Source organism: Harpia harpyja, chromosome Z (genome assembly GCF_026419915.1).
Source record: "Harpia harpyja isolate bHarHar1 chromosome Z, bHarHar1 primary haplotype, whole genome shotgun sequence".
NCBI lineage: Eukaryota > Metazoa > Chordata > Aves > Accipitriformes > Accipitridae > Harpia > Harpia harpyja.
The window spans coordinates 76,453,869-76,480,475 of NC_068969.1; the positions used below are offsets into that span (position 1 = coordinate 76,453,869).

The 26,607-nt window shown below is 41.5% G+C and overlaps 1 protein-coding gene across 2 annotated transcripts in view; it reads right to left on the bottom strand.

Moving 5' to 3' along the window:
- The window catches only part of TRPM3 (transient receptor potential cation channel subfamily M member 3), a 472,413-nt gene that overhangs the window by 432,588 nt on the left and 13,218 nt on the right, over positions 1-26,607 (bottom strand). Inside the window, exon 1 of one of the 2 annotated variants that reach the window (XM_052777047.1) lies at positions 6,366-6,524. The exons of the other annotated variant lie outside the window; for it this stretch is intronic. Coding sequence (XP_052633007.1) covers positions 6,366-6,524 — 159 coding nt within the window. Of the gene's footprint in view, positions 1-6,365; positions 6,525-26,607 lie in introns of those variants that run through there. 2 annotated transcript variants of the gene reach the window in all.

Below are 26,607 nucleotides of genomic sequence, written 5' to 3' on the forward strand. Positions count from 1 at the left end.
GACCGTGGATTCTGTCACACAGGTTATCCATGATTGTGAAAAATGTGCTGGAATTAAGCAAGCCAAGTGGTTAAAGACCCTGTGGTATGGAGCATGATGGCTGAAATATAAATATGGGGAGGCCTAGCAGATTGACTATATAATACTCCCACAAACCTGCCAAGGCAAGCACCATGTGCTTACAACGGTGGAAGCAACCACCAGATAGCTGGACACATATCCCATGCCCCATGCCACCACCCGGAACACTGTCCTGGGCCTTGAAAAACAAGTCTTACAGTGACATGGTACCCCAGAAAGAATTGTGTCAGACAAAGGGACTCATTTCTGAAACAACCTCAGACACCTGAGCTAAAGAGCATGGCATTGATTGGGTATATCACATCCCCGATCATGCACCAGGCTCCGGGAAAATTGAACGATACAATGGACTGTTAAAGACTACACTGAGAGCAATGCGGGGTGGGACCTTCAAACATTGGGATACACATTTAGCAAAAGCCAGCCAGTTAGTCAACCCTAGAGGATCTGTCAATCAAGCTGGCCCTGCCCAATTAAAACTTCCACATACCGTAGAAGGGGATGAAGTCCCCGTAGTGCACATGAAGAATATGTCAGGCAAGAAAGACAGTCTGGGTTAGTCCTGCCTCAGGCAAAGACAAACCCATCCGCAGGACTGCTTTTGCTCAAGGACCTGGGTGTACTTGGTTGGTGATGCAGAAGGATGGCGAAGTCTGTTGTCTACCTCAAGGGGATTTGATTTTGGGTGAGAATAGCCAGTGAATTAAATTGTATGATGTTAATTACTAAATAACCCTGCCACTGTATGGCATCACTACTACAGTTGTGATATGCCATATCAATGGTATTACAGTAAGAATCACCCAAATCAATGAAGGATGGACTTTCATGAAACCAAGCAAAGTGCAGCAGTGATGGAACTTGAACTGGCTTCAGCAACTGGCACCCAGCAACTTCCTCAAGACTGACAACTTCAACCCCAACCATGGGCATGGGCTACACCAAACACAACAGCTGCAAGCTCTGGATGCAGCATGCAACAATCCAACACCACACACCATCTCGCCTGCCCTGAAAGACTGTTATGACAGATGGAGCCCCAAAGTCATGGATTAAATGAACTCAATGGACACGTTAGAGAGATGGCCCATAGACTGCAGGAATGATATCTCTGTGTGTGTGTGTGTGTGTGTGCATATATATACGTATATAAAAGACAGGAAAACTGGTGGTGATTAATTGGAAAGTGTAGGATCTGGGCATGACATAGATGGTATAGAATAAGGGGCGGATTATGTCCTGGGTTCAGCTGGGATAGAATTAATTTTCACAAGGATCTGGGAGGGGGCACAGCCAGGAGATGTGACCCAAACTAGCCAAGGGGATATTCGATACCCTATGATGTCATGCTTAGCATATAAACTGGGGGAGCTGCCCATGGGGAGGAGGGATTGTGGGATAGGAACAGGCTGGACATCAGATTCTGAGTGGTGAGCAACTGCATTGTGCATCACTCGCTTCGTATATTCTTTTATTAGCAGCATTATTATTCCTTCTCTCATTGTGTTGTCCTATTAAATTGTCCCTATCTCAACCCATGAGTTTTTACCTTTTTCTTCAAATTCTCCTCTCCATCCCACTGTGGCAGGGAGGAGTGAGCAAGCGGCCACGTGGTGCTTAGTTGCCCGCTGGGCCTAAACCACGACACCAGCAGAAAAGACAAATAGAGTTGTCTCCTTGGAAGAAAATCCTGTAATAGCTTGAATGAGCAAAATGGGTCAGCCTTTCTACGGTCAGAGTCTGCACGGTGTGCTGTACGAGGACTGGAGAACCATTCGATAACAAGAAGTTATCCTTGACACCCTCCTGGATGGCTACTGTCCTGACACATTAAAGTTCCCATTGAGGATGAGGGTCTGTGACACAAAGTCTTCTTCAGATTTTTCAGAGAAAGCTTCATCTACTTCCTTACTTTGGTCAGTTGTCTGTAACACATCCTACCACAGTGTCACGCTTAGCAACCTCTCCTCTGACCCTGACCCACAAGCTGTTAGCCGGACCTGAGCCCCCACACATCTGAGCTGCTCCTTCACATGAAGGGCAGTCCCCTTCCTCCTCTGGTCTGCCTGTCTCTGCTGAAGGGCTCATCTCCATCCATCACAGCACTCCAGCCACATGAGCTGTGCCACGTCACCGGCATCCCAGCGATGCTGCAGCTCTATGACCACATGCTGAGCTCTCGTTCCTCCTGCTCAACTCCCAGGCAGTGCACAGCTGTGCACACACCCTGCAGGTGGGTGTCCTTTTGTCCTGTTTTAACATGCCAGAGCTCTGCCTTGTTACCCCTACCCTGCACTTTTGCTTTCTGCCCTCGCCCCACCATTTTCTCACTTAACTCTCAGCTGTAATCTCTCTCCCATGTCACTCCCAGTTTAAGTCTCCTCACCAGGCTGGCCAGCCTCTTGGCAAAGATGTTTTTCCCACAATAAGTGAGAAAGAGAAAATGGCAACTGATTTCTTAAATTCACAAATGTGGAACTCAGAGGGCAAGCTAGGTTTTGTTCGAGGCCCCCTAATCTGCTCCACAAGTCACTCTGAAATCCAGCTCTTCACTCACTGGGTGACAGCTACTATACATATACTGTTCCGCAACCACATACACGTGTAACTATAGCTCAGGTCTGCCGTAAGGTAGCTGATTTCTCCCTGCCAATCTTTTGTATTCAGTGCATTTGTACTCAGTCCATCTGATTTTCAGTCTCCAGGACAGGACGAACGACCTGGTTCACAGTTGTAATTTCACTGATGCCACAGCAAAATAGAAAAGTTATATTTCATGTGTTTGTACATTTCTCACTTGTGATTGTGTTTCTGAGCTACTGTAAATATCCTGTGGGAAAATTCAGCTCAAAAACAATAAGAAAAACCTATTATCTTTGAACAATAAAGAAAAAGAGTTGCTGTAATCAGAAACTGTACAGCAGAATAGCCATTTAGCTCCTTTTTTACTGAACTGGAACACTATACTGTCCAGCCCCTGGTTAAAACGGCTTGAAAAACTCACATAATTCAGAGGCCATAAGTACAAATGACACTCAAGATCTTGGTAGAAAGAAGCACTACGTTCCTCTTTATGTGCAGAAATTTAACATGATCCAAAACACGACTTCTTGTTTTGAATGGCAAAACTTCCATCAATTTGAGCAGGAGGGGTCCACTCAGCTTTCCGTTACCAGAGTTACACAAGCATATGATGGAGAGAGGAAAACAGCAGAAAAAGCTTCATTTCCAAAGCAATAGCTGTACTTTAGTTCCTCAATACGTAACCCCCTTACTCAAAATGTAACTGGGGTCAGTACACCATAAAAAAAGATAACAGCTTTGAAGTTAGAGATTGTTTAGAGGCAGCCACATGTGTGATCTAGCCAGTGTTATCTCTTGCAACCCTTTTCTATCTCAAAGATCCTTCTCTTCCTCAGCTCCTGCCAATAAAACAACTCCCTTCCTATCACTCAAGGACTAATATCAAAACAAGCTAAATAAAATAAAAAAACTGTTTTGGTGAAGAAATAAGAGTACAAATTATTCTTCGGAAATTAACAAAGAAATAAAACAAAAGTCACCTTTTAGGATTATTACTTGTTAATTTTTCATTGAATAACGGTGGAGCATTAGGATCAGCAATTTCTACAATCATGAAGAAAAGGAAGGTTAGAAAATTCAGATATTGGTAGACAGTACCTGATGAGAAGGATGCAGAGAAATAACATAGCTATTCTCACTACTAACCACAATGTGCAATTACTAATTTAAAACTTCTGCATTTGACATAAAATCTAAAGCAAGCCTTAATAGGGAGGAAATTAGTTCCTCAAAATACAGAATTTTCCTTTTCTTGCACAACAAGGACACCTACCTAAATGGCTTTGCAAGAAACTCAGATGAAAACCTTTATGCAAAACAAACACACACACACCACCCAGGTTACTCTACATTTTCTTTTGAATAAACCTCAATTTTAAAGAGTTAAGTTTGTCACAGAGGTTAAACCCCAGAGACTGCTCTAAAGAAGTGATATTCTAAGTTTTCAAGAAGGTGCTGAAGGATTACCCACACCACCTTTCACCTATCCAAAACTGCCTGCACACAGTAGCAGCCTTTCCCGTAAGGCACATTACAAAACGCTGTTATCCTAGCCTGCTTAAGGAGCGAAAGAAAGCAAGTCCATGTATCCTGGCTAGTTTCCAGATGATTAACAACACCGACCAAAACTAGCCTTTCTTAGTTAAAAAGGCACAGAAATCATCTGAGACCCCATACCTTTATAGCCCTTACTGGTATTAAGACAAGATTAGGGAAGAACCAAAAGCAAAAAAATACCCGTGCACAGTGTCACTTGTGCCAGCCTCCTACTTCAGCACTGACCCCCCAAAAGTCCTCCTCAGACCAGTGACAACCTTTAAAAAGTAAACTGTGCCAAGCAAATAGAAGTTACTACAAGAAAAACACAATCAGGGAGGCCAGGCTGGCGGGGAGGCTATAATGCTAATACTAAAAGGGTTTAAATCTTACACTTTTTTTCAGGGATTGTTTGGGGGCAAGGGAGAAGGAGAAGAAAGGTGGTGGTGTGAAATGTCTTAAGGATTAGTATGTTCTAGTGTTGCTTTGGAAAATGATCCCAATTGAATTATCCTTAGCGAAATGTGATTTCAGAAATCCGATGGTCCCTTATAAAAAAAGAGAAGTGTGTAAATGAAGAAAACAAAACCTAATAGCTACCCATTTACAAAAAAGTGTTTTATAAAAAAACTAACACAAACTAAAACAAACAAACAAACAAAAACATTGAGAATCAACCATTCCCGTCTGTCCTGCAATTTATGGAATTTAGTAGTTTAAGCATAATGTAAATCCACTAGTATAAATACACCACTTTAGTACTGCTTTAGAGAAGAAAACAGGACGAAGTTGCTCATCCATTCAGAAAGATTCTGGAAATGTAAAGAAAAAATCAAAGACTAATACAGACTTTCAATTCTGGCCAAACGCTTGCAATCTGAATCTCATTCAGGCTTCTGCCTAGAGTAAGAATTCATTTCTGCTGTAAGGCACAAGAACCACTTTGTTTAGAACAACAGAAACTCAACAAGCCCTACAAAAAACCCCCAATCCTCAACTGCATTGTGCATTTTTCTGATGAGTTCTGGTGATAGAACCCTTACCTGGGAATTAAATTTAAGGCACCTACTGCAAAGAGAAGCTAGTGATTTCTGAAAAAAACCCAAACCCTCAATTACAGTATCTTAATCTACAGTGTGGTACGGATGAATGCAATGCTCTTCCCCCTCCATAAGAGAATATTGTTAGTTTCTCTGATGCTTTCTTGTTGCCATGGCATCCTTTCTACCGTAGGTCTCTTCACCCTTATGTTATTTCCCCAATTGGCATTCAACCTGTGGGCATCTTCCCCCCGGCTCAAAAGCTTATAAATTTATGCCTCTTTTTGAAACAATACATTTGATCTGTTGAAGAAGGCGTATCAGCCCAGACCTCAGTGAGTCAGCTTTTGGTAAGAACACACAACATCGTTTCTAAGCTCACGAGGACTGAGGTTGTACTTGGACAGTGAGCAGTTCATCCAAAATCTTTGTTTGTACATGTTTGTTCAGCACCTTGCACTAGGGTTCTGATCCTGAGGAAAAAGGCCGCCAAGCACTCTAATAAATGTCACTCATTTCTTCTACTTGAATACTCAGTTTGATCCCTCAGTTTCCGCGTATATCTTGCCAAGATGCTCATTTTCCTGACATGCCACCTATGCTGTGGTGTGCATCTTCATCAAGATGTCTGTCCATCCACCTCAAAGACTGACACATCCCACCGAGCTGGCTGAAGGCAGACACACCACCAAGCAAGACACCTTCCCAAGAAGAAAACCTCTGGTTCCCATGCGCATGTTTTCAGTCCACCTGCCTTCGAATCTTTGGCTTTCCGTATCTGCCACCTCCCTCTCAGCTGCACAACGCAAGCACAGGGCTCACGTCGCGACTTCGCTGCGGCCACAGCCGGCTCCGGGAGCCGCGCCGCTGCTCTCCCCGCCGCCGCCCGCAGCGTCGCCGCGAAACACACACGGGCACACACGCACACAGACCGACGGCAAAACCGGAGACGTGCACCTGCTGCAGCTGCAAAGTCAGACGCAGCGCAAAGGAAGGGGGATTCTTCCTCCCGGAGTGCAACAGGTTTCTTAACACCACCCCCACCCGGCACCCGGATCCACGCGGTGCCCGGACGGAGGAGCCCCGGTCCCGGTCGCGGTCGCGGTGCCGGTCGCGGGCACTCACCGGCGGCGCGGGCGCGGAGGGTCCGCCGCGCTTGGCGGAGCCGCGCCGGGAGCTCAGCCGCCGCCAGGACTCCGCCAGCCGCCCGCGGCCGCCGCCCGCCGCCCCCTCGGCGCCACAGCCCCGCTCCGCCGCCCCGGGGCTCCGCCGCCTCTGCCCCATGGCCCGCGGCGCCGCCGGGCCCCGCTGCTCGCCCCGCGCCTCTCCGCGCCGCCCCTAGTTTTAACGATGCTGCCGAGACACCGCGGGGGGCGGCGGGGGGGGCAGGGGAGGCGGGCTGGGGCGGGGCGGTGACTGCCCGGGGGGAGCCCCCGTGACGGCGGGGGGGGGGGGGGGGGGGCGGCGCGTGTTCCGCGGGGGCGGTGAGCGGGGTGGGGAGGGGAGGAGGGAGGGGCGCCCGGTTGCGGGAGGGGTGGTGGGGGACACCCGCCCGGGGCGGGGGGGTGACGGGGCAAGCGTGGTGTGCTTGGTGGCAATTAAAGCTTGTCATGTCCCACAGCAAAATTAGGGGTTTAATCTCGGGCGCGAGCCGAAGAAGGTGCCGGGCGTGAACTGGGGAACCGGCACGGTAAGTGAAAAGGGCAGGTAGCTATGCTGTGCTCAAAGGTGGCAGGTCACAATACCTGTTCACTTCGGTGTCTAGATCTTGCCAAAATCTTGCCAGGAGGCTTCTCATTAGGCTACATCAGTAGTTCTACGGAACTAAATTAGTAGTTTCCCCATAATAAAACATGGTCCTTAAAGTCCAACCCTGCTTACAGGTGCGCAGCTTCCACATTAAGTCCGGCATTTTTCCCTCCCGTTTACACTTAGGAGGAGGGAAACACCAAGTCAGAAGCAAAAGGCGGCATGGTACCTGTTGGTAGGGCACACCTTTGGGGGGCCTGCTTGTCTGTCTTAAATTCAACGGGCAGCATCTCTGGAATTAACAGTCTCCCTGCTACTACTGGAAGGGTGTCCTGTGGCCCTGGTCACGATCCGGGATTCAATATGCCCTACCAGGCACTTCAGGAACAGGCACATGAGGTTCATCAGCTGTGCGTGCTGAGCACAGGGCACTGGTGCGGTGCCACAGAGGAAAGCTGCCTCTCCTCTGCTCTCCAAGCTCACTGCTGATTTTTCTTAACGAGGTGAGAGGATGCTCAAGTCCCCACGGCTGAACTAACAAGATGACTAGTCAGCGTGTTGGTGTACAAGCTCAGGCAACAGCATTACAAGGTAAACATTTCATCTTGTTCTACAGAGCCATGTAAAAAAAAAAAAAAATCTAGATAGACACTTTTTCAGGGATCATTAAAAATACAGTGAGTGTTTTGCAGGCATTAAACCATTGACTTGTACTTACGATTTAACCCTTCTTATAAAGATTTCTTAGAAGACAGTTTTACTGAAAAAGTCAAATGTATACTGCTCTCTCGAGTAGTTGAACTTTTTATTTTAAAAAGATGATATGACATTGTAATGAATAACATTATTCTAGTTATAACCACAGTACTTAAAATGATTTATGAAAGGATATGTTTTCCTCACAGTGTACCTAATGCTGTAATAATAAGCAAGAAAGATGGGTCAGACTTTCCAAAGAACATGTTAAATTCTCTATTAAATATAGATTGGAAGCTAATGTCTAAGGATTTTGTTATGGCATTAGGTAGTCTAATGCCCTCCACACCCCTAATCAGACTCCAGGCTGATTGAGTACCTTCCTTTCAGTGGAGATAGACATTATCTGCAGGGTCTTTTCCTTCCAACACCTGTAACTATAGCAAGTTACTTTATTTGGGTGAACTATTCTCATGACTGCTTTTAGCTTCATTTATTCCCCACTGAGGCACTTCAGCATTTGGTCAGCTTTGGTGATTAAGTCAATTAGCTGTACCATTTTTAATGACTTCTATAGATCAACTCCTCTGATGTCTCCTCTATCTGCTAGTCATAACTATCAAATTTCCCAACACCAGTGTTTAATTACCCATTAGAGGAATCTAATGATTTTCAAATCCCACAAAAACGTGTAAGCAAGTTAGTTTTTAAAAACTCAGATTACATAAAACCCAGAAGACGTGCTCTTAAGGAGTCTTGTTGGGAGGGTGGGGAATAAGAATCTCTAAAGGAATTCATGGACAGGATACAAAAGTATTTGTGCTACTGTTTTGTCAGTAGTCTTACTGATTTGTCAATAGTCTTCATATTCCAGCTTTGGCAGCTGGAATATGAAGTTTGCTGCCTTCACCACTTTAGTTACACAGACAGTTACACAGACTACTTATTCAGCTCACAGTACCATGTAAGATACAACCGAAAAGCAAGGAAATGTTCTTAAACTAAACTAAATGTTCTTAAACTTCAAACTAAAATAGAACAAAATCATAGCCAAGAGCAATTTAAGCTTCAGTAAGTCTAATACACAACACAGTCATTTGAGTAACATCAGAAGGTCAAATTTTGTGAAAAGCAATTCACATGTCAATAGATGTGAAAATATTGTTTCTTTTCAGATGTTAAGGCTGAAGTTTCAGCACAGAAAACAGTTGCTTTCTTCTTATTTCAGTCCACAATTCACCTGAACCTGACGATCTAAGTGCCAGTCACCTTTTGTATAAACCATTATAACAGTAAGTTTCAATTTGTTACATGGTCTGACAGGATTTAATGCAACATGTATGTTTAATAACCACCTACACAGGATTGGTTCCTAATATTTATATTATACACACCATATGTTTATTCCTTGTACGCTTGTAAACATTGCTCTTACAGCTTTAATCAGGCATACTCTGCCTGGCAAGAAAGTATTTTCATCTTGAGCAGAGAAGGACATGACCACATGTTATGTATACAGTAGCCTGATATCCTTATTTCAGCCTTTCTCATTCCACCTACATGTTTGTTCTTCACAGTCGTTTATAAGTACGTTCAAGTATTTATCAAGAATTACAAGAAGGCATGTCAGTAGGTGGTGACAGGGCTGCATTTGCTTGGTTTAAATCTTCTAGCCTAACAGAGTCCAAGACCCACTGAACTGTTTGGGACAAGTTTGAACTACGCAGAGGTGTGGAAGCAGTCATTCAGGGCCTATGAAATGTTTTCATTTCACTTTGCATTAGCAAGACAGAAGCTATGGAGTAACTTATGTTGTTAGGGGCCACTGGAAGTCACCTGGTCCAACCCTCTGCTTAAAGGAGTTCCACTTAGATCAGCTTGCTCGGGGCTTTGTCCAGTCAGATCTCGAAAAAACCCAGAACTGAAGATTTCGTAGCTTCTCTGGGCAACGTTTCAGTGCTTAAGCATGGTCTCAGTGAAAAAGCTTTTCCTTAAAGCTGATTGGAATTTCTCATGTTCCCACTTGCGTTTGTTTCCACTTCTCGCTTCACCATACACCTTCAAGGACAGACTGGCTCCATCTTCTCTACACCTTCCCATTCAGCAGTTGGAGGCAACAACTAAGACTCCCTGTAGGCTCTGTCCTTAAGTCTGAACAAACCTATTATTCTCCCAGTCTCTTCTCATCAGTCGTGTGGCTGAGGCCTTCTACAGACATCTAGATGTAGCCTCACATTTACAGGCCCTGGTCCTCACAGGGGAGCTTCAACCACCCCAGTTATCTGCTGGAGGAACACCACAGCCAGGCATAAGCAGACTTTGACCTCTCCATGGATATACTTGAAAGAGTCCCATAGGATAAGGACCTTAAGCAAAGAGGGGTCCAAGAGAGATGGCTGATATTCAAGGATCACCTCGTCCAAGCTCAAGAGCGGTCCATCCCAATGAACAAGGAAGTCGGGCAAAAAGACCAGGAGGCCTACGTGGATGAACAAGGAGATCCGGGCAAAACTCAAATGTAAAAGTATACAGAAGGTGAAAGCTGGGACAGGTAGTCTAGGAGGAATACAGAGTTATTGTCCTAGCACACAGGGATGACATTAAGAAAGCCAGTGACCAACTGGCATTGAATCTGGAAAGGATGTCATAGAATCATAGAATGGTTTGGGTCGGAAGCGACCTTAAAAAGCATCTAGTTCCAACCCCCCCTGCCATGGGCAGGGACACCTTCCACTAGACCAGGTTGCTCAAAGCCCCATCCAACCTGGCCTTGAACACTTCCAGGGATGGGGCATCCACAACTGCTCTGGTCAACCTGTGCCAGTGTCTCACCACCCTCACAGTAAAGAACTTCTCCCTTATGTCTAACCTAAACCTACCCTCTTTCAGTTTAAAGCCATCACCCCTTGTCCTATCACTACGTGCCCTTGTAAAAAGTCCCTCTCTGGCTTTCTTGTAGGCCCGCTTTAGGTACTGGAAGGCTGCTATAAGGTCTCCCTGGAGCCTTCTCCAGGCTGAACAACCCCAACTCTCTCAGTCTGTCCTCATAGGAAAGGTGCTCCAGCCCTCTGACCATCTTCATGGCCCTCCTCTGGACTCAATCCAACAGGTCTGTGTCCTTCTTATGTTGGAGGCCCGAGAGCTGAACGCAGTACTCCAGGTGGTGTCTCACGAGAGTGGAGTAGAGGAGGAGAATCACCTCCTTCGACCTGCTGGTCATGCTTCATTTGATGCAGCCCAGAATACGGTTGGCTTTCTGGGCTGCAAGAGCACACTGGGGGATCATGTTGAGCTTCTTGTCAACCAATACCCCCATGTCCTTCTCCACAGGGCTCCTCTCAATCCACTCATCACCCAGCCTGTATTTGTGCTTGGGATTGCCCCGACCCATGTGCAGGACCTTGCACTTGGCCTTGTTGAACTTCATGAAGTTCTCACGGGCCCACCTCTCAAGCCTCAAGGTCCCTCTGGACAGCATCCCTTCCCTCCAGTGTGTCAACCACACCACATTGCTTGGTGTCGTCAGCAGACTTGCTTAGGCTGCACTCAATCCCACTGTCCATGTTCCTGACAAGGATGTTAAACAGCACCGGTCCCAATACCAACCCCTGAGGAACACCACTTGTCACTGGTTTCCACTGGAACATCAAGCCATTGACTGCAACTCTTTGGATACGACCATCCAGCCAGTTCCTTATCCACCGGTTGGTCCATCTGTCAAATCCAGGTCTCTCCAATTTAGAGACAAGGATGTCTTGTGGGACAGTGTCAAATGCTTTGCACAAGTCCAGGTAGGTGATGTCAGTTGCTCTTCCCTTATCCACCAATGCTGTAACTCCATTGTAGAAGGCCACCAAATTTGTCAAGCGTGATTTGCTCTTAGTGAAGCCATGTTGGCTGTCACCAATCACCTACTTATTTTCCATGTGCCTTAGCATAGATTCCAGGAGGATCCGCTCCATGATCTTGCCAGGCACAGAGGTGAGACTGACTCTGGCCTGTAGTTCCCCAGGTCTTCCTTTTTTCCCTTTTTAAAAATGGGGGTTATGCTTCCCATTTTCCAGTCAGTAGGAACTTCCCCCAACTGCCATGACTTCTCAGATATAATGGATAGTGGCTTAGCCAATTCATCCACCAGGATCCGTGGATGCATCTCATCAGGTCCCATGGACTTGTGCACTTTCAGGTTCCTCAGTTGATTTCAAACCTGATCTTCTCTTACAGTGGGCCGTTCTTCATTCTCCCAGTCCCTGCCTTTGCCTTCTGTGACTTGGGCGGTGTGGCTGGAGCACTTGCCGGTGAAGACTGAGGCAAAAAACTCAAAGAGTAGCTCAGCCTTCTCCATTTCCTGGGTAACCAGGTCTCCTGTTTCCTTCTGGAGAGGGCCCACATTTTCCCTAGTCTTCCTTTTATCACTTTTTATCATCCTTTTATCTACCTGTAGAAGCTTTTCTTGTTGCCCTTGATGTCCCTGGCCAGCTGTAATTCTATCAAGGCTTTAGCTTTCCTGACTTGATCCCTAGCTGCTCAGGCAATTTCTCTGTATTCCTCCCAGGCTAACTGTCCTTGCTTCCACCCTCTGTAGCCATGGATCCCTCTGTCATGATCAAAGGCCTGAGAATGAAGGCCCTGTGCATATTTCACAGTTGTGATGTACTTGGGATATAAGAAGTAAAAAAGAAAAGCAATCATAAACAGTGTGTAAATATGTACTATTCCTTGCTGCGTTTCTGAGAACAGTTTTTGGTGTCCCCTTCCTTTTAGTGAAGAATGGATTTGTGTTTGTTTATATATATGTATCTGCTTTAGGCAGAGTGAGATTGCTATCACAGCAGCATGGTGTTGCCAGGGGTATTGAGAGTCCTCCTTGGGACTGTCATCTTTGCAGGTCTATCATTGCTATGATGTTGTAGGGCACAGGCAACTGACTTTTGGGACAGGGGCTTGAAATTAGTTCTGCTTTTCCCTCAGACTCATGAGAGAAAAGATCATGCTGTTGCTTCTGGTGAGTGCTTATGAGTCTGCTGGAGGGCAGAGGAATGCAATTTGCCCGGATGTTATCCTGGGAGCTACAGGTGTAGGAGTTTCTCAGTTGATTGTGCCTGCCATGAGAAGACTGCCTACCTCCTGGAAGCAGTTGAGGAGCAAGAGGCCCTAAAGAGCAGGCTCTCCCCTCCATGTTCTCTGACGGAAAATGAAGCCAAGACGCAGCAGCGAGCAGCACCAAGATGACATGAGTGTAACGTAGATGCAGGCTATGGTGCCACTGCTGAAATTGCATCCTAGGTCCATGGAGAGGGAAGTAGAAACTGGAAAGAGACTAAGACTGGGAGAGAGGAGAAGTGGGCTTTTCCCAGTGAATGGCAAATGCTTCATCCGGTCTTTGATGTTAACGGAAACAAAGTCTGGGATGAGTTTGGTCCCTTCATTTATCCTCAGAATCTGTACACGTAGAAAACACTTGTAACTAATTATTCTATATATGTGTATGAATTATGAAAGCAACTGTGAAAAGACACTCACTTTTGAAGATATGAGAGGATTTTAATCTTTCAGTGGAGCAATATTCCAAAACACAGCATTTGTATACTTTGTTACCTCTTAAAACTAACTCTTTATAACATACAGTCATTGGAAATAATTTGGGTATTGATTGTGCTTACCCTAGGATGTAACATCTATTTTTCAGCTGCTTCAGCAACTTCACAAATAAGCTTGCAAGTTTCTGCTAGTCATCATCAGACATAATAGGCCTATTACCTGGGGTCTGGTATACAATGTGTTGTGTACTACAACCAAGCAAGCAGAAACTTGAGCAGATCAAAGGTTAGCACAGACCTAAACTACCACAAACAAATGCAAAAAGAGTGGAAAAATAAAGTCCATACGGAAAATAGTGCTGGGCAGTTTGGGGCAGAAGTCTATAGAATGTTTAATTTTGTTTTTATGACATTACGAAAGACCAAAGAGGAGCAATTTGTTATTATCTATTAAGTTGCTCTATGTTCAGGTGAAGTGACAAACCTATTACTAGCTACTCTAATCTGTGGCAGGCTCCTTGTGCAATGAACATGTTTCGACTTACCTGCGGCTAGGTGAACACGGATAGCTTGTCAGCACCCAGCTGGCCAGTGTAAAATCTCTGATTTCTTACTGCTTATTTGTATCTCTCTACTTAATATAAGCACAATTTTTTGTTTGTTTTGTGAGGTTTATGGGAATTTAACTAACTATCAATCAGACTTTTGCCATTTTTTTTTTCCAGTTGGGTGAAACTGGTCAATAGGTTCAAAAGCTGGGTGGTGAAACCAGAGGAGGACAGATGGCCTGTTTTCTTTGGCTACCTTCCTTAAAATGAAGGAAGGATGCCAGTTAAAGTGTCTAGTTCTACTTCGTAGTAATTTCCTTAGTTGTGCTTTCCCTCTAAAACCTAACTATAAACAAGGTTAATATTATAAATATTTAAAGTTATTGTCAGAAAGATTTGGGAAATAATTTAGCTGAAATAGCTTTGTTGAAATAAAAATGCACTATGGATTAATAATTAAGAATGTGTGGTGACATTCATACATTTGGAAGTGGAGAAAACTCTTTGCTTATTTGTTCTTGTTTTCTGTCTTTCATTGCAGAATTACAGAAGTTAAGATGCACGTATAGCAGAGTCTGTAAGAGTGAGGTACTGCCCACAGTAAAGGCATGCTTAATCCACTGGACACGCACCAGTCCATGGGACTTCATGGGGTGCATCCAAGGGTGCTGGGAGAGCTGGCTGATGTCAATATGTGAGGCCACTCTCAATCACCTTTGAAGCGTCATGGCAATCAGGGGAGGCTTCTGATGACAGGGGAAAAAAAAAGTCAAACATCATACCCGTATTCAGGAGATGTGAAGAAGACCTGGGGTGCTGCAGACTAGTGAATTTAACCTCAATCCCCGGGAAAGTATGGAGCAAATACTCCTGAAAGCCATTTCCAGGATCACGCAGAACAAGGTGATGGTTAGGAATAGCTAGCATACTTCTACCATAGAGGAATCAAGCCTCACTGACCTGATTGCCTTTTGTGATGAGAGAACTGACTCTGGGGACGGGGGAAGAGCAGTGGATGTTGCATAGCTTGACTACAGGAAAGCCTTTTATATGGTTTCCCATAGCACCCTTCTAGCAAAACTGCTAAGATATGGACTGTATTAGTGGATAATAAGATGGACGACAAACTGCTGAACCATTAGGCTCAAAGGGTTATGATCAGCATAAAGTACCGTACAAAGTCCAACTGGTGGCTGGTTACTAGTAGCATCCTTCCAGGATCAATACTATCAATACTGTTTAATCTTTTTAATGACAGAGATGGAGTCTGGTCTCAGCAAGTTCATAAATGATACCACATTGGGGGAAAGTAGTAGATACCTGAGGGGAAGGCAGTGCTGCTATTCATAGGGATCTGGACAGGTTGGAGAAATAAGCTGGTAGAAGCGTCATGAAGTTCGACAAAGGAAAATCCTTTTTTATTTTACAGTACAAACATTTTGTAAGATCTTACATCACAAGTAGATCACAAGTATGAAATATCTGCAGGGCTTTCATTCCCAGGCCTTTCATGACTACCTCAAGCTCCACAAAATTATGCAACTATTTCATAAACTCTGCCAACTCCTTGAAAAGACATAAACAAAGTTTATATATTTTCTTTGATTAGCTTTTCATGGAAGTAATTACTTCAAGGATATTACAAAATTGCAGAGGGGCAGAAAGGTTGTCTGTGAATTCTCCTTTCAAAGTGTGGGTCATAACATAAAAATACAGGTTTTCAAAGGCAAAGAAGTTCTCTGCCAAACTTTTTTTTTTTCTTTTAGAAAAAAGCAATTCCTTACAAAGTTTCCTCCTTCTTCAGAAAAAGAAAAAATAATAATCCAAGAGCTGATGTAAATTATTAACTTCTCTTAAAATGGGAACAATATTATAGTTTCTTTCATGTATCTGCTGCTAGGAGTGGGTCATACACGTCTGCTTTTTATCACCTGCATTATGGAAGACTTTTTCCATTCTCCAGTTTATAGAGCTTTGATTAGGAGAGTTAAATACACCAGAATCAAAGCCTGCAGGAGTCTTTTTCAGAAATTCTGTACTACAGTTGCTGCTTATTGTTTGTATTGCCTAACACAGTTATTTTTTTTTCTTTTTTTATACCTTCCAATTTTGTGGAGACAGATAAATCAAAGCCAATACCAATATTCTTTGGTGGATACTTACAAATGCTTGTTTAGTTCAGCCATAACACCCTCTGAGAGAGGTAGGACTCCAACACAACACAGCTTTGATTTTGAAAGAAAAAGTGACCAGTCTTAACTGCTTGCACAATGAATGAAGATTATAATTCACTTTTCCAATAGGTCAGGCAACAAAACCAGACCTGAAACTCGCTTAGAATTCATACTCTGACTGGGCCACCAAAATGTCTGAAATATTAGAATTTAGGTAATAAAGATATCTCTGTTGAAATTCTTGGTAATTACCACAGTAAAATTTATTTTCTAAAGCACAAAGCTACAGCAGTCTCTGTGTTTTGAAGGTTATAGATGAAATCTTTTACCTTAAATACTGCTTGTGTCATTGACAGAAAAAAACCCCTATAATCTAAATAAGAACAGGCTTCTTATTTCAAAACAAACTAAGCATTGGTTTAAAACAGTTTTATTTTTTTCTTCCACGCAATGTGAAAGATGTGAAGGTAGAGCTTTGTTACACTGGATCACTAGAAAATGAACTTTATATCCTTATGTTTACCTGAGTCATCATCGTAGCATAGTGGACTAAAGAGAAAAGAACTGTTGGCGATTTATGTCTGAAAAACAGAGTTAAAGTGACCTCCTGTTTGTCACACCAACTTTAAAACTGAACCAGGTGATGTTAACTTGTATCCTCTTAATTCTGTCTGATGCCCTAGCCACCTGATCATTCTCGCCTTGGAGTGTTTAGACAGGTGGACACTACAAACAGACAGTTTGGTTTTTGGCTCACTACTGGAAGAAGCAGTATAGAAAAATACTGGTGATTATAATGATATCTCTTTCTAAAACATGCCTGGACACCTCATTAAAGTATGACAGGACAAACAAAGGCACAATTCTTATGGTTTCTTAGAAGCCCTTAGTGTAGTGTTTATTCAAGCTGAACTTCCACTACAGAGGGAAGTCATTTTGAGCACAGACTGGAAGATCAAACTTTCAACTTTTAAGTTTTAATTACGTTCAGTTTTTCTTTCTCCCGTCTGTTCACTTCAAAAGGTCACAGTCTCCACAACAACATTGTCAGAAACATTTATAATACCTTAGAGAGCAGCCAGCAAGAACAAATACTGTACAGTATTTTTGCTAAGACTGTTGTTTATCTTATGCAAAACACAGGCAGCAAATTCAGAACAAAACAAAGAATTGCTCAACTTGGAATTTAGCCTATTTTTTACAGAAATGTTAAATTGAATATTCATTTCAAGGCACATTTAGCACTTGGTAATACAGGATAAAGAGAACATTTGACGACACAACATATTTGTGCCTAGACCGTGAAACTTGCCTGTAACGTGAGAAGTGAACAATGTTTTGTAAAGTTACTCTACAGAGAAAGCACAGATGCTCATTCTGCCTTCAGGAGAGGAGCTCTAACAGTTCAAGATATATAAAAATTTGGAAGCAATGTTCCTCTTGGGACCCATGGTGTCAAAATATCAAGTGCTTAGGAAACACCATGTCATTCTCACAATATTTATGCTTTTGTTAAAAATATGCAACTGTCAATTAATGGAGACAAATAAAGAAATCAATATAGCAAGAGATGAAACAAAGAAGACACTGATAAAAGCATTCCATTAGCAGTTATAAAGACCTGGTTACAAATATCTGCTAAGTACCCTGGTCTGCATCACAGGTTGGGCTATATTGTTGGATACAGCTATCAGTAACTTTTCTTCATCCGTGTAAAACTTGAAGAGAATAAGGGGAGTTACAGTTTCAAAAACTGCACTTACTTTGAGAACTACAATTTATCTTTACACAGTCATTTTATTAAATCACATTTTCACAATCCAGCATGAATGACAATGCTAGCCTTAAACAACAATTTTGTGCTAATACAAGTCCACAGTATTTAGCCCTTCAGTCACCAAGTAAGGCACAACAGTATAGTTAGAATAATCTCAGTACTGTTACATGGCTTTAAAAACTTAGGTCAGTATTTAAAAATGGAGTGGTTTTCCTCAGCATATATTTTAATGGCTCCTTATTGTTCACTAAAAAACAGGTATACTAGTTTAGCATATGCCCAACATGAAAGATAGAAAAAAAATAGCTTTTGCATCTGTCAGGAGTAGTTTTCATCCTACTGCTACATGCAATCTTTCAATTAATTCCTCTCAATTAAAAAATTATAGCAAACTAAGACATTCCTGTGCAAGTTTATCTCTTTTGCTTTTACACCCCACTATAGTAATTACATATTAGTAAATGTGTGCAAAGTTTTGGGACACATATTAGCCTTAAACAAGTGACAACACTGGACTCCATCCTGTGACAATTTTGGATTGCTGAAGTATTTGTGACTTAAATTGCGAGTAAAGGAGCTTCATTGACTATACGGTTGGCTGTCAGGGATAAAACACTGAAACACTGAGGGGAATAGAAGGGATGTCAAGATAAATCCATTCAGATCAGAAAAAATTGAGTCCTTGCTCTGATTTTCCATCTCCATTTCCCTGTTAGACTATTAATGCCCCAAATCATAACTAATTCACTGATCTGTTCTCTCTATAGGAATCTGTCATACAAACGCTTAAGTAGCAGGGGATGAACCCGCCCCCCCCCCCCCCGAAAACAATTTGCAAGTAAAGAAGAAAAGCTTCCAGGGAAACAGAAAGGGACAATATTTTTTAATTAATTTATCAGATATTCCTGTACAGTGGACAGCAGCTCTGTGGCCTCTGAAATGCCCTTTTTATTTATTTAAGGAAAGAGTATAGGCATTCAGTGCAAAAGTTCTGGAAAGCTTGGTAAACCTGTAAGATTTTTTTCCTCACTTTATTTCTAAAAGATAATTCCTTGTGAGAGCCACCATGCTGCCATTTTTCACAGAAAACCTCCTAACACTGATGGGTCCACAGCTTGAATGATGTCTATGTTTATCTGATAGATAGAACTGGTCTGTCTCACCCACAAAAGTTAGTAATTCCCCTTTCTAGATAAAATCATCATAATCTTTATCCATCACTGTTGGTTTGCCTTAATTCTTCTAGCCCCTCTGCCAGACTTAAGGCCAAGATGGAATGGCAGTGACCCCAGAACTGCTTCATCTTGCTACCATGCATCAGTCCTTACAGAAGAGAAGCTGTGAAGAGGATCAATATTGAAATGGTCCAGCCAGCATTAGCCATTAAATTTATATAAGAGGAATTTAGTGATCTTTTAATCTAATTTTTACTTCTGACACCTGGCAATTGGGAACTTAATAATTTATGTATTATTCACATACATAAAGACTATGACTTTTATTGAGTTGAACATCATAATACTTTCTTCAAAATAAAATTAAGATCTTAATGCAGCAAAGCACTTGGACCCATATTGAACTTCAAAGTCAGTAGAACTGCCAGTGATTTTTGTTGAAGCTACACGTTTGCTTCAGGAAGTGCTGCTGAATACATAAGTACTGCCACAGGAAGTATGTAAATGCCAGCTATTAAAGGTTTGATTTTCACACCACCAACATTTTAGATGAGCAAGCTAGTCCTATACAGTGTATTCTGTAGTAGTGTTATTAGATACAGTCCCAGAATACAAAAATTATTTGCTGGGCTTGAATGAGTTTACCTCTGGAGTATATACATGTGTAAACTATATAAACTATATTCATGTGTATAAACTATATACATGTGTAAACAGATAAGCACTTGAACCCTTACAAACTTTTGCAAAATAGAACCACTAACATTATTGTATTAATTCCTCTGCTTATAGCACTTTGAGGGAATTTAACTAATCAGTAGAAGAAAACAGTATTTTATGCACACTTCAAAGTGGGGAAAGGACCTACAGGGGCTGCTTCCAATTAATATTCTATATGTAGGCCTTAAACTATGAAGCGTTAACACTGCAGTCAAAAGTTGTTAGTCTTTCAAGTAAAAAGATTTTTCTTAGTCTTAAGCAAGTAGATAGAAGATTTTCTTAGGACTGGGATGAAAAATAAAACAATGGACTTCTTATGCTTTATCTCATTAGCCTATACAAGATATTTTCCATAACTAGTGATAGATATCTTTTTAACTCCAACTGTAACTTGTGAATTCTGGAAATATTACCAGGTACCATGGTACCCCAAGTTCTTTTAGCAGATTAATTCTTTCCCAGATTTGGTATTGCTATGTCATTTAATGTGATACTCAAAATGACTGATGATTTATATCGACAAAAGAATGATTGCTATCACCTTCTTCTTTTCTACTGAAGTGGCTTTGATTTTACAGCAGACATATTTGTTACACTGAAATGTAGATGTACGATTTTTTACCTATTTTTAAGATATAGACTATACAAAAGAAAGACAGTTAAGCAAAGTATTCCAGACTTTTTTTTTCCAAATACTTCACCTTTTGATGCTGTAGAGGTTTTTAACAGAAATATTAAAGTTGGTGTATGAATGCAGTAGGTATGAATGGAAACATCTGCATGTTCACTTGGACACATATATCTTGGTGCTTGTGAGTATGTGCATGTGTGAGTGAATGAGCGAGTGCATGAAGACCATGAAAGAACAAGTGTGAATGCATAAAACCAACTTGCTTAAAGATTTTATAAACAAGTATGACATTTTCCTCCCAAAGGCTTTCACTCTGAGTTATATTGCACTACTTTTCCTGCAACATGTATGCATAAATCTTAAAGATTGGTTGACAATGAGAAAGTATTGCTCAGAGTCCAAAAGTCCCTGGAGCCAGCTGGAGATTTGGATTAGAAGCAACAAGACAGAGGGGACAGAATCTGCGCCACAGTCCTTCACTTTAGAGACTAAAAAAAGAGTCGTCTTTCTTTATGCTGTAACTTACCTCACTCAGCCAAGTAATTTCAGTGTTTAAAATGAGCGGTCCATAGCAGTGTAAGGATCTGGTTCAATGTACATAAAATGAAGCTGGAGCAAGAGCTTCTGGTAGAGGGTCGAATAATGGGAGCATGGCCACACTTCATAGCAACTCTTTGCTTTTACAGGTATGGAGCTATAAACGTACAGTGTGAGGGTTTTCTTCCAGAGAGTATCAGAGTAAAAAATATAGCAAATAAAATTCATTACCTAGGTTATTCTTTTTCAAAAAAGACACCAGAACCAGTAACATCTCAGGAGAACTTATTATAAACATTCAGATGTTATAAACAGGTGCTGATCATTTAAAGGGATTACAGTGAGGCTGAGTTCTTTTAGGTCTGATCTTGTATTAAGTCTACTGTAACAAGAAGGGCTGTGTGTGTGTGGTGGGGTGGGGGTGGTGTGACAAAATTCAGGAAGACAATGCTATTTTAGCTTAGTTTTTTGAGAAAATAGTGAGCTTGGGGGGATGGGGGAAAAGATGGGGAGATAAAAGAAAGAAAGGAAGATAAACCAAAAGAAAAAAGAAGACAAGTCAAAAGGATCTTACATGAGACAAGGAGAAAAAGGGTATGCCAGAGAAGAGCTGTCATAAAGACATGGTGGGTAGGGGTGAGGAAAATGATCTTTTTTAGACTTTAAGGAGTCTTGTATTCCCCAGAATTCCCATCATAAAAGAAGGGAAGTGAAATGGATATTTGTTCTGAAAGGGATATTAGAGGTTTCTGAAATTATTAATGACCAAAAAGATTGTGTACATATGCATCAATAGATACAAGTGAAAATTAATTACAGGTATTGCTGATTAATACTGTGTTACTGGTAGTTTAGTAGCCCTACACATCCAGTGCATGGCCAGTATACCAGTCCATTGTAATTATAGAGGTTGTGGGGATATACAGGGCATAATTCCTGCAATTTCTTGCCAAAATAAGGAGGAGAGGTTGTGGTCAGGCCATGCCGGCATGCACTGATGCTGGAATACATATCGCAGATGTTATTTTTGAAAAATCCCTTGTTCCAGGGTCATAAGCCTGATTTTAATTTTACTGAATGATCCTTCTAAGTACAAATAAAAATTTACCAATAAAAAGTATGCATTAATTGGACATCAGGCAAAAAAAAAAAAAATTAACAGATTCTTAATACTGCATTGATTTGCATAGCTCCCTAACACCTTCTACAGTATTTTTTTAATTAGCCACCTGCTTTTGTTATGCATAACATCTGTTTATGATCCTGCAGATGAGCAATTCCAGGAAGTAATGGTAGCATGAAAAGCAAATAGCTTAGTTTGACCTCTTCTGGTCCCCAGCACTCCCCATATAACAAATTATGACGATGATCTGAGAGCCTGCTGAAGGCCTCAAAAAGTAAAAAAAAACCAAACACAAAACCCCAGGTTATTTTCTGTGAAAACATTTGTTCTATATACTTAAGCAAAACAAAGTCATTCAAACACATTATTTTTCTGGTTGTGCTGCTGCAGCAGACTCAGTATCCAGAAATGCTAAGCTATTTAAAGACTATGCATAAAATAGGTTTTGTTTATAACTTTCAGAAGAAATAATTTAAAAATCTAATTCAGACATATTACAGTAATAAATCAAAACCTTTTGACATGCTTCTAGGCTAAAGTTCAGGAGATATTTTCCTAGACACATTGGAAAGCCTACTTCCTAAATTCTCTGTCAATGTGTCAAGCACTACATAATTCATTTAATGTAAAACCCACAGTCTAGCAATATTTTCTTAACTTAATGGCTCCCACTGCATTTTGGAAGTTAAAGAAAAAAAATCTAAATTGCTTACACTAAAATTCTCATTTATCTTGAACATGAATATGTTCCATTTTTGTTTTGAAGAAGGAAGGAGTTTTGAAGCAGTTTCCATAAACTTTTCCAAACCAAGAAACCTCTGAAGAGTTATACTGGAAAAAGAAAGGGGGGGAGTGTGTAGAAAATTAAAAAAAGAGAGTAGTACATTCTGCATCCCTAGATGTTTTAAACAGAAAGGAACAAGTGAACTGAAGTAAGGACAGACTCACTGTGCCCCAGTGGAGGGCATGAAGAGGTTTGCACCAAGAACATTTGGACATCATCGCTCACAAGAATAACTTCACCAGGAGTCAAGGCCTAAACCACAGGAGCAAAAAATGTTTTTTCACTCCAGTGAAAGAAGAAGGTGCCTTACATCAGAGAAGCCTGGGATCTCAGGTAAAACAACAGTAAAATAAAAGTACTGAGAACAAGACTGCCATTTCACAAAAAGCAACATGAATGATGTTGGTATGCTGGACATGCGGAAGACAGTCTCTTCATGCAGACTGCAATGATTCCTTGTGGCATCCTTAAGTATGCTGAAGGAGTAATGCAAAAAACTCTGTACTCTACATATTTATTGGTATCAGTTGAGGGTGGCTTACTAATACGAGGCATTTTTTAGAAGTACGTAAACCTGGTTGGAATTGCAAGACATGCAAAAAATAGGAGAAATTTAAGACTTTTATGACTAAGTGTTATGGGAGGTTTCTGTGTTATTGAACGTACTGGAGATCTTGATATGAACCAAAGTATATCTGAGCCAATGTTTGTTGTGCAGGCAAAGATATTCCAAAATTGACAAATCTCCAGGTGTCTTCTACAGCTGTTCAATGTGCAGAAGGTATGTAGGGATGAAGTACCAGCTGCTCTCAGGAGTGTTAAAATTGGATTTATGAGCTTTTTTAATCATTTCAAGACTGTTGTGTTCCTCCTTGTTCTGCAACAAATACAATCTTTTTATTTTTATTAGTTAATTCAGTAGAAAATTAACTTCACCAATATAGCGTGAAGACAGTTTACTGACTTCAGTCCAAAAGGAAAGAAAAAAAGTGGAAAGATACACACACAAAAGGAAAATACAGGATGACAGAGTATTCAAGAAGTTCTGTGTAATATAACCACCCATGCAAAGACTCACACCAGTATTCTCCACAACTAATAAATATCATATGGAATAAAGAGACCAGAAGACATGTATTTTTCCTTTGTGTTTGCACAGATTGATTCCTATTAGAGTACTGCCTTCTTACTTTTACTGTTTCTAACTGAGATTATCCTTCCCGCAGGTACAGAAAGGGAAAAAAAAAGAATGATCAAAAGAGCTAAACTAAACAGAAATTGCATACGTATTGGCATCTTTAGGCTCACAGCTGAAAAACAAGTGGTGAAAAAAATCCAGCCCTGATGACTTGTGCTATGTTTCTTCTGCAGAGCCTGTTTACTGGTGCAAAATGAGGCAGTGTGGCTGCTAAGATTAACTCGCTCTGGTAAATGTGAAAATTTCCCACACTTTCCCAAAGCCACTTTAGAGGTCAAATGCCACAGTAAGAGGCACCATATCGTGTCTTCTAGTCAGACTAACTTCTGGCTTCTCTTTTCAGCAAGTTTAATATAAAGGATATAATTCCTGCAATCCCTTGCTGGAGCAAAGAGAGGTTGTGGCTAGGACATCCCACACACAAATTTGCTTGTCTGGAAAGCAGGTCATTTACATAGAAGTATTTTGTTGCTTAAACTCTCCGGGACCTATTCTGAAATGACATAGAACAAGCTGCCTGCAAGAACAAATTATGAGATTTTTATGGCCCAGATCTCTTCTAGTCTCACATTTCTGTGACTACAGGAAGGTTCTCCAGTGCAGGACCTTCATTTCTACATCAGGGGCTGGTTGAAGTTAAGCCTCTAGTGGGAGTGCAGGGTGTGACTGACATCGGCAAGGGGCATTCTCTAAGGTGGTAGGAATGGGCCTCAAACGTACAACTTTTCAGGCCAGGCTTAAATTGTACTCAACATGGGAAATGTCTTGCAATGACTGAGCTATTCTAATTTAAGACATGGGTACTTAATCCTTCTCATTTGGAAGCCTTCAGCACAGCTCCAGTCAATATTTTTTGTTCATTACTCAAACATTTTTTTAGACACACAGAACACAAAATCTCAATTTCCTATTTAAATCCCCCAAGATTTTGCATACTTAATGCTTTGCTCTTGTAAGATGTCTGCCTTCATTTGCAAGGACTTCAACAGGAAAGGGGGTGAAATAAATCTTGTCTTGATTTAAAGCAGAAAGTAACATTTATGTCATCAGTGCCCTCCCTACCTATCATCCAGGGTTAGGAGCTGGAGGACAGAAATCCTTCCTGGAAGAAACTAAGAGCTTTTACCCACCGAGAAACACAGAGGCAAGGGGGAATCTTAGTATGACTAAGATTACCTAAGAAACTCCCTTAGCATCTTCAGGAAAATACAGTATGACAATGCCAGTTGCCACAGAGATGAACACCACATTTAAGGAAAAAATCCACTGTGTCTGCTTTGATATTTCCTGGTTGAGAGAAAAGTTTCTCACAGGGTTGCATTGAGTGTTGCTGCCTTCCTTGGGCCACCTTCTGTAGGGGACATTTACACCTGGATCAGCCTTCAGGGGAATGAAGCTGTTTCAGGCTGGTCTCTTTCCAAACCGGTTGCTTTTAAAGATTATCTTTCCATGTTGCAAATCTTGAAAATTTAATGACCCTCTGGTGAACTGTTTTCCTCATGGTGGTGCATAAGACATGAAAAGCTACATCCCATCTCTCTTGCCAGTGAGCACCTTTCAGGAAAAAAAAAGGCTGAAAAAGATGTGTTGGGGAAACTGAGCAGCAGCTGTACTGAGTTTACTGAGACAGTTCTCCTTCCATTGGCATGAAAACAAGGATGTTGAAAAATGTAGGTAAGTTATATTCACTAGCATTAAATGTATATATTGACTTGTCCCACAACATTAAAATTGATTTAGAATATAAAAAATCCAGATAATTCAAATAGCTGAGCAAATCCTAACCTGAAGAGTCCCTTCATCCAAAAAGACGAACTCTGGAAAAAATGACAGTTTTTACAACCCCTCCCCCCAACTTTTCATTAGTAAGAGCTTTACCATAGCAACTACATACAATTATATTTTCTAGACCTCCAGCACAGATTATTCTCATGCACACAGTCAGACAGGCCCAATCTTATAACTGTTGAAAGACTAAAAAGAAAATTATGTGGCTGATCATATAACCTTGCATGCAAGTTAAATGTGGATATTACAGTAATTAGGGCAGGAGCAAAAGAATGAAGCAAAGGGTCTAAAAAGGTTGTGTTGTAACAGGGTAAACTTGCAGTTTCAGGTGAGGAGAACCATATGTAATACCTAGCTTAAAAGAGTGTTCAGAAGACACAAGAATTAAATGATAGCAAAGATAACTGTCTTGTACATCGTGACATACACCCAGTGCAGAACTGTGATTTCTTTGCACTCAGAACACAGAGGGGAAGGATACAGTCAACTGGCAAATTAACAGTGATATACTACATAGAAAAGGGGAATCACAGCTAGTGCCTTTGGACAAAAAGGCCAAATGGGTATTTTAGTATCCCTTCAATAAAACATCGGTTAGTGCGCTGCTGCACAGTTTGAATAGAAGTGAACAATGGTTTAATGTTAGATTTACACAAGGGAGCCCAGAGCTCCAGAACTTAAAAGAGATACTGGCTACTTCACTGAACAACAAAAATGTTATTTGTAAGGCCATTCAAGTAAGAGAGTAGAAGGATGCAATATGCCAATGTCTTTACACTGGAAACGTTGCCTGCTTTTTTTAAGCAAGATTCTAGTAATTCCATATCTTTTCAAACCGCAGCAGCAGAAACCAGAATTCACTGTGGAAGGAAATCAAGAAACTAAGTCCCAATTTACCTCCTCGGGGCACGTTCTTAGGCTGAATTT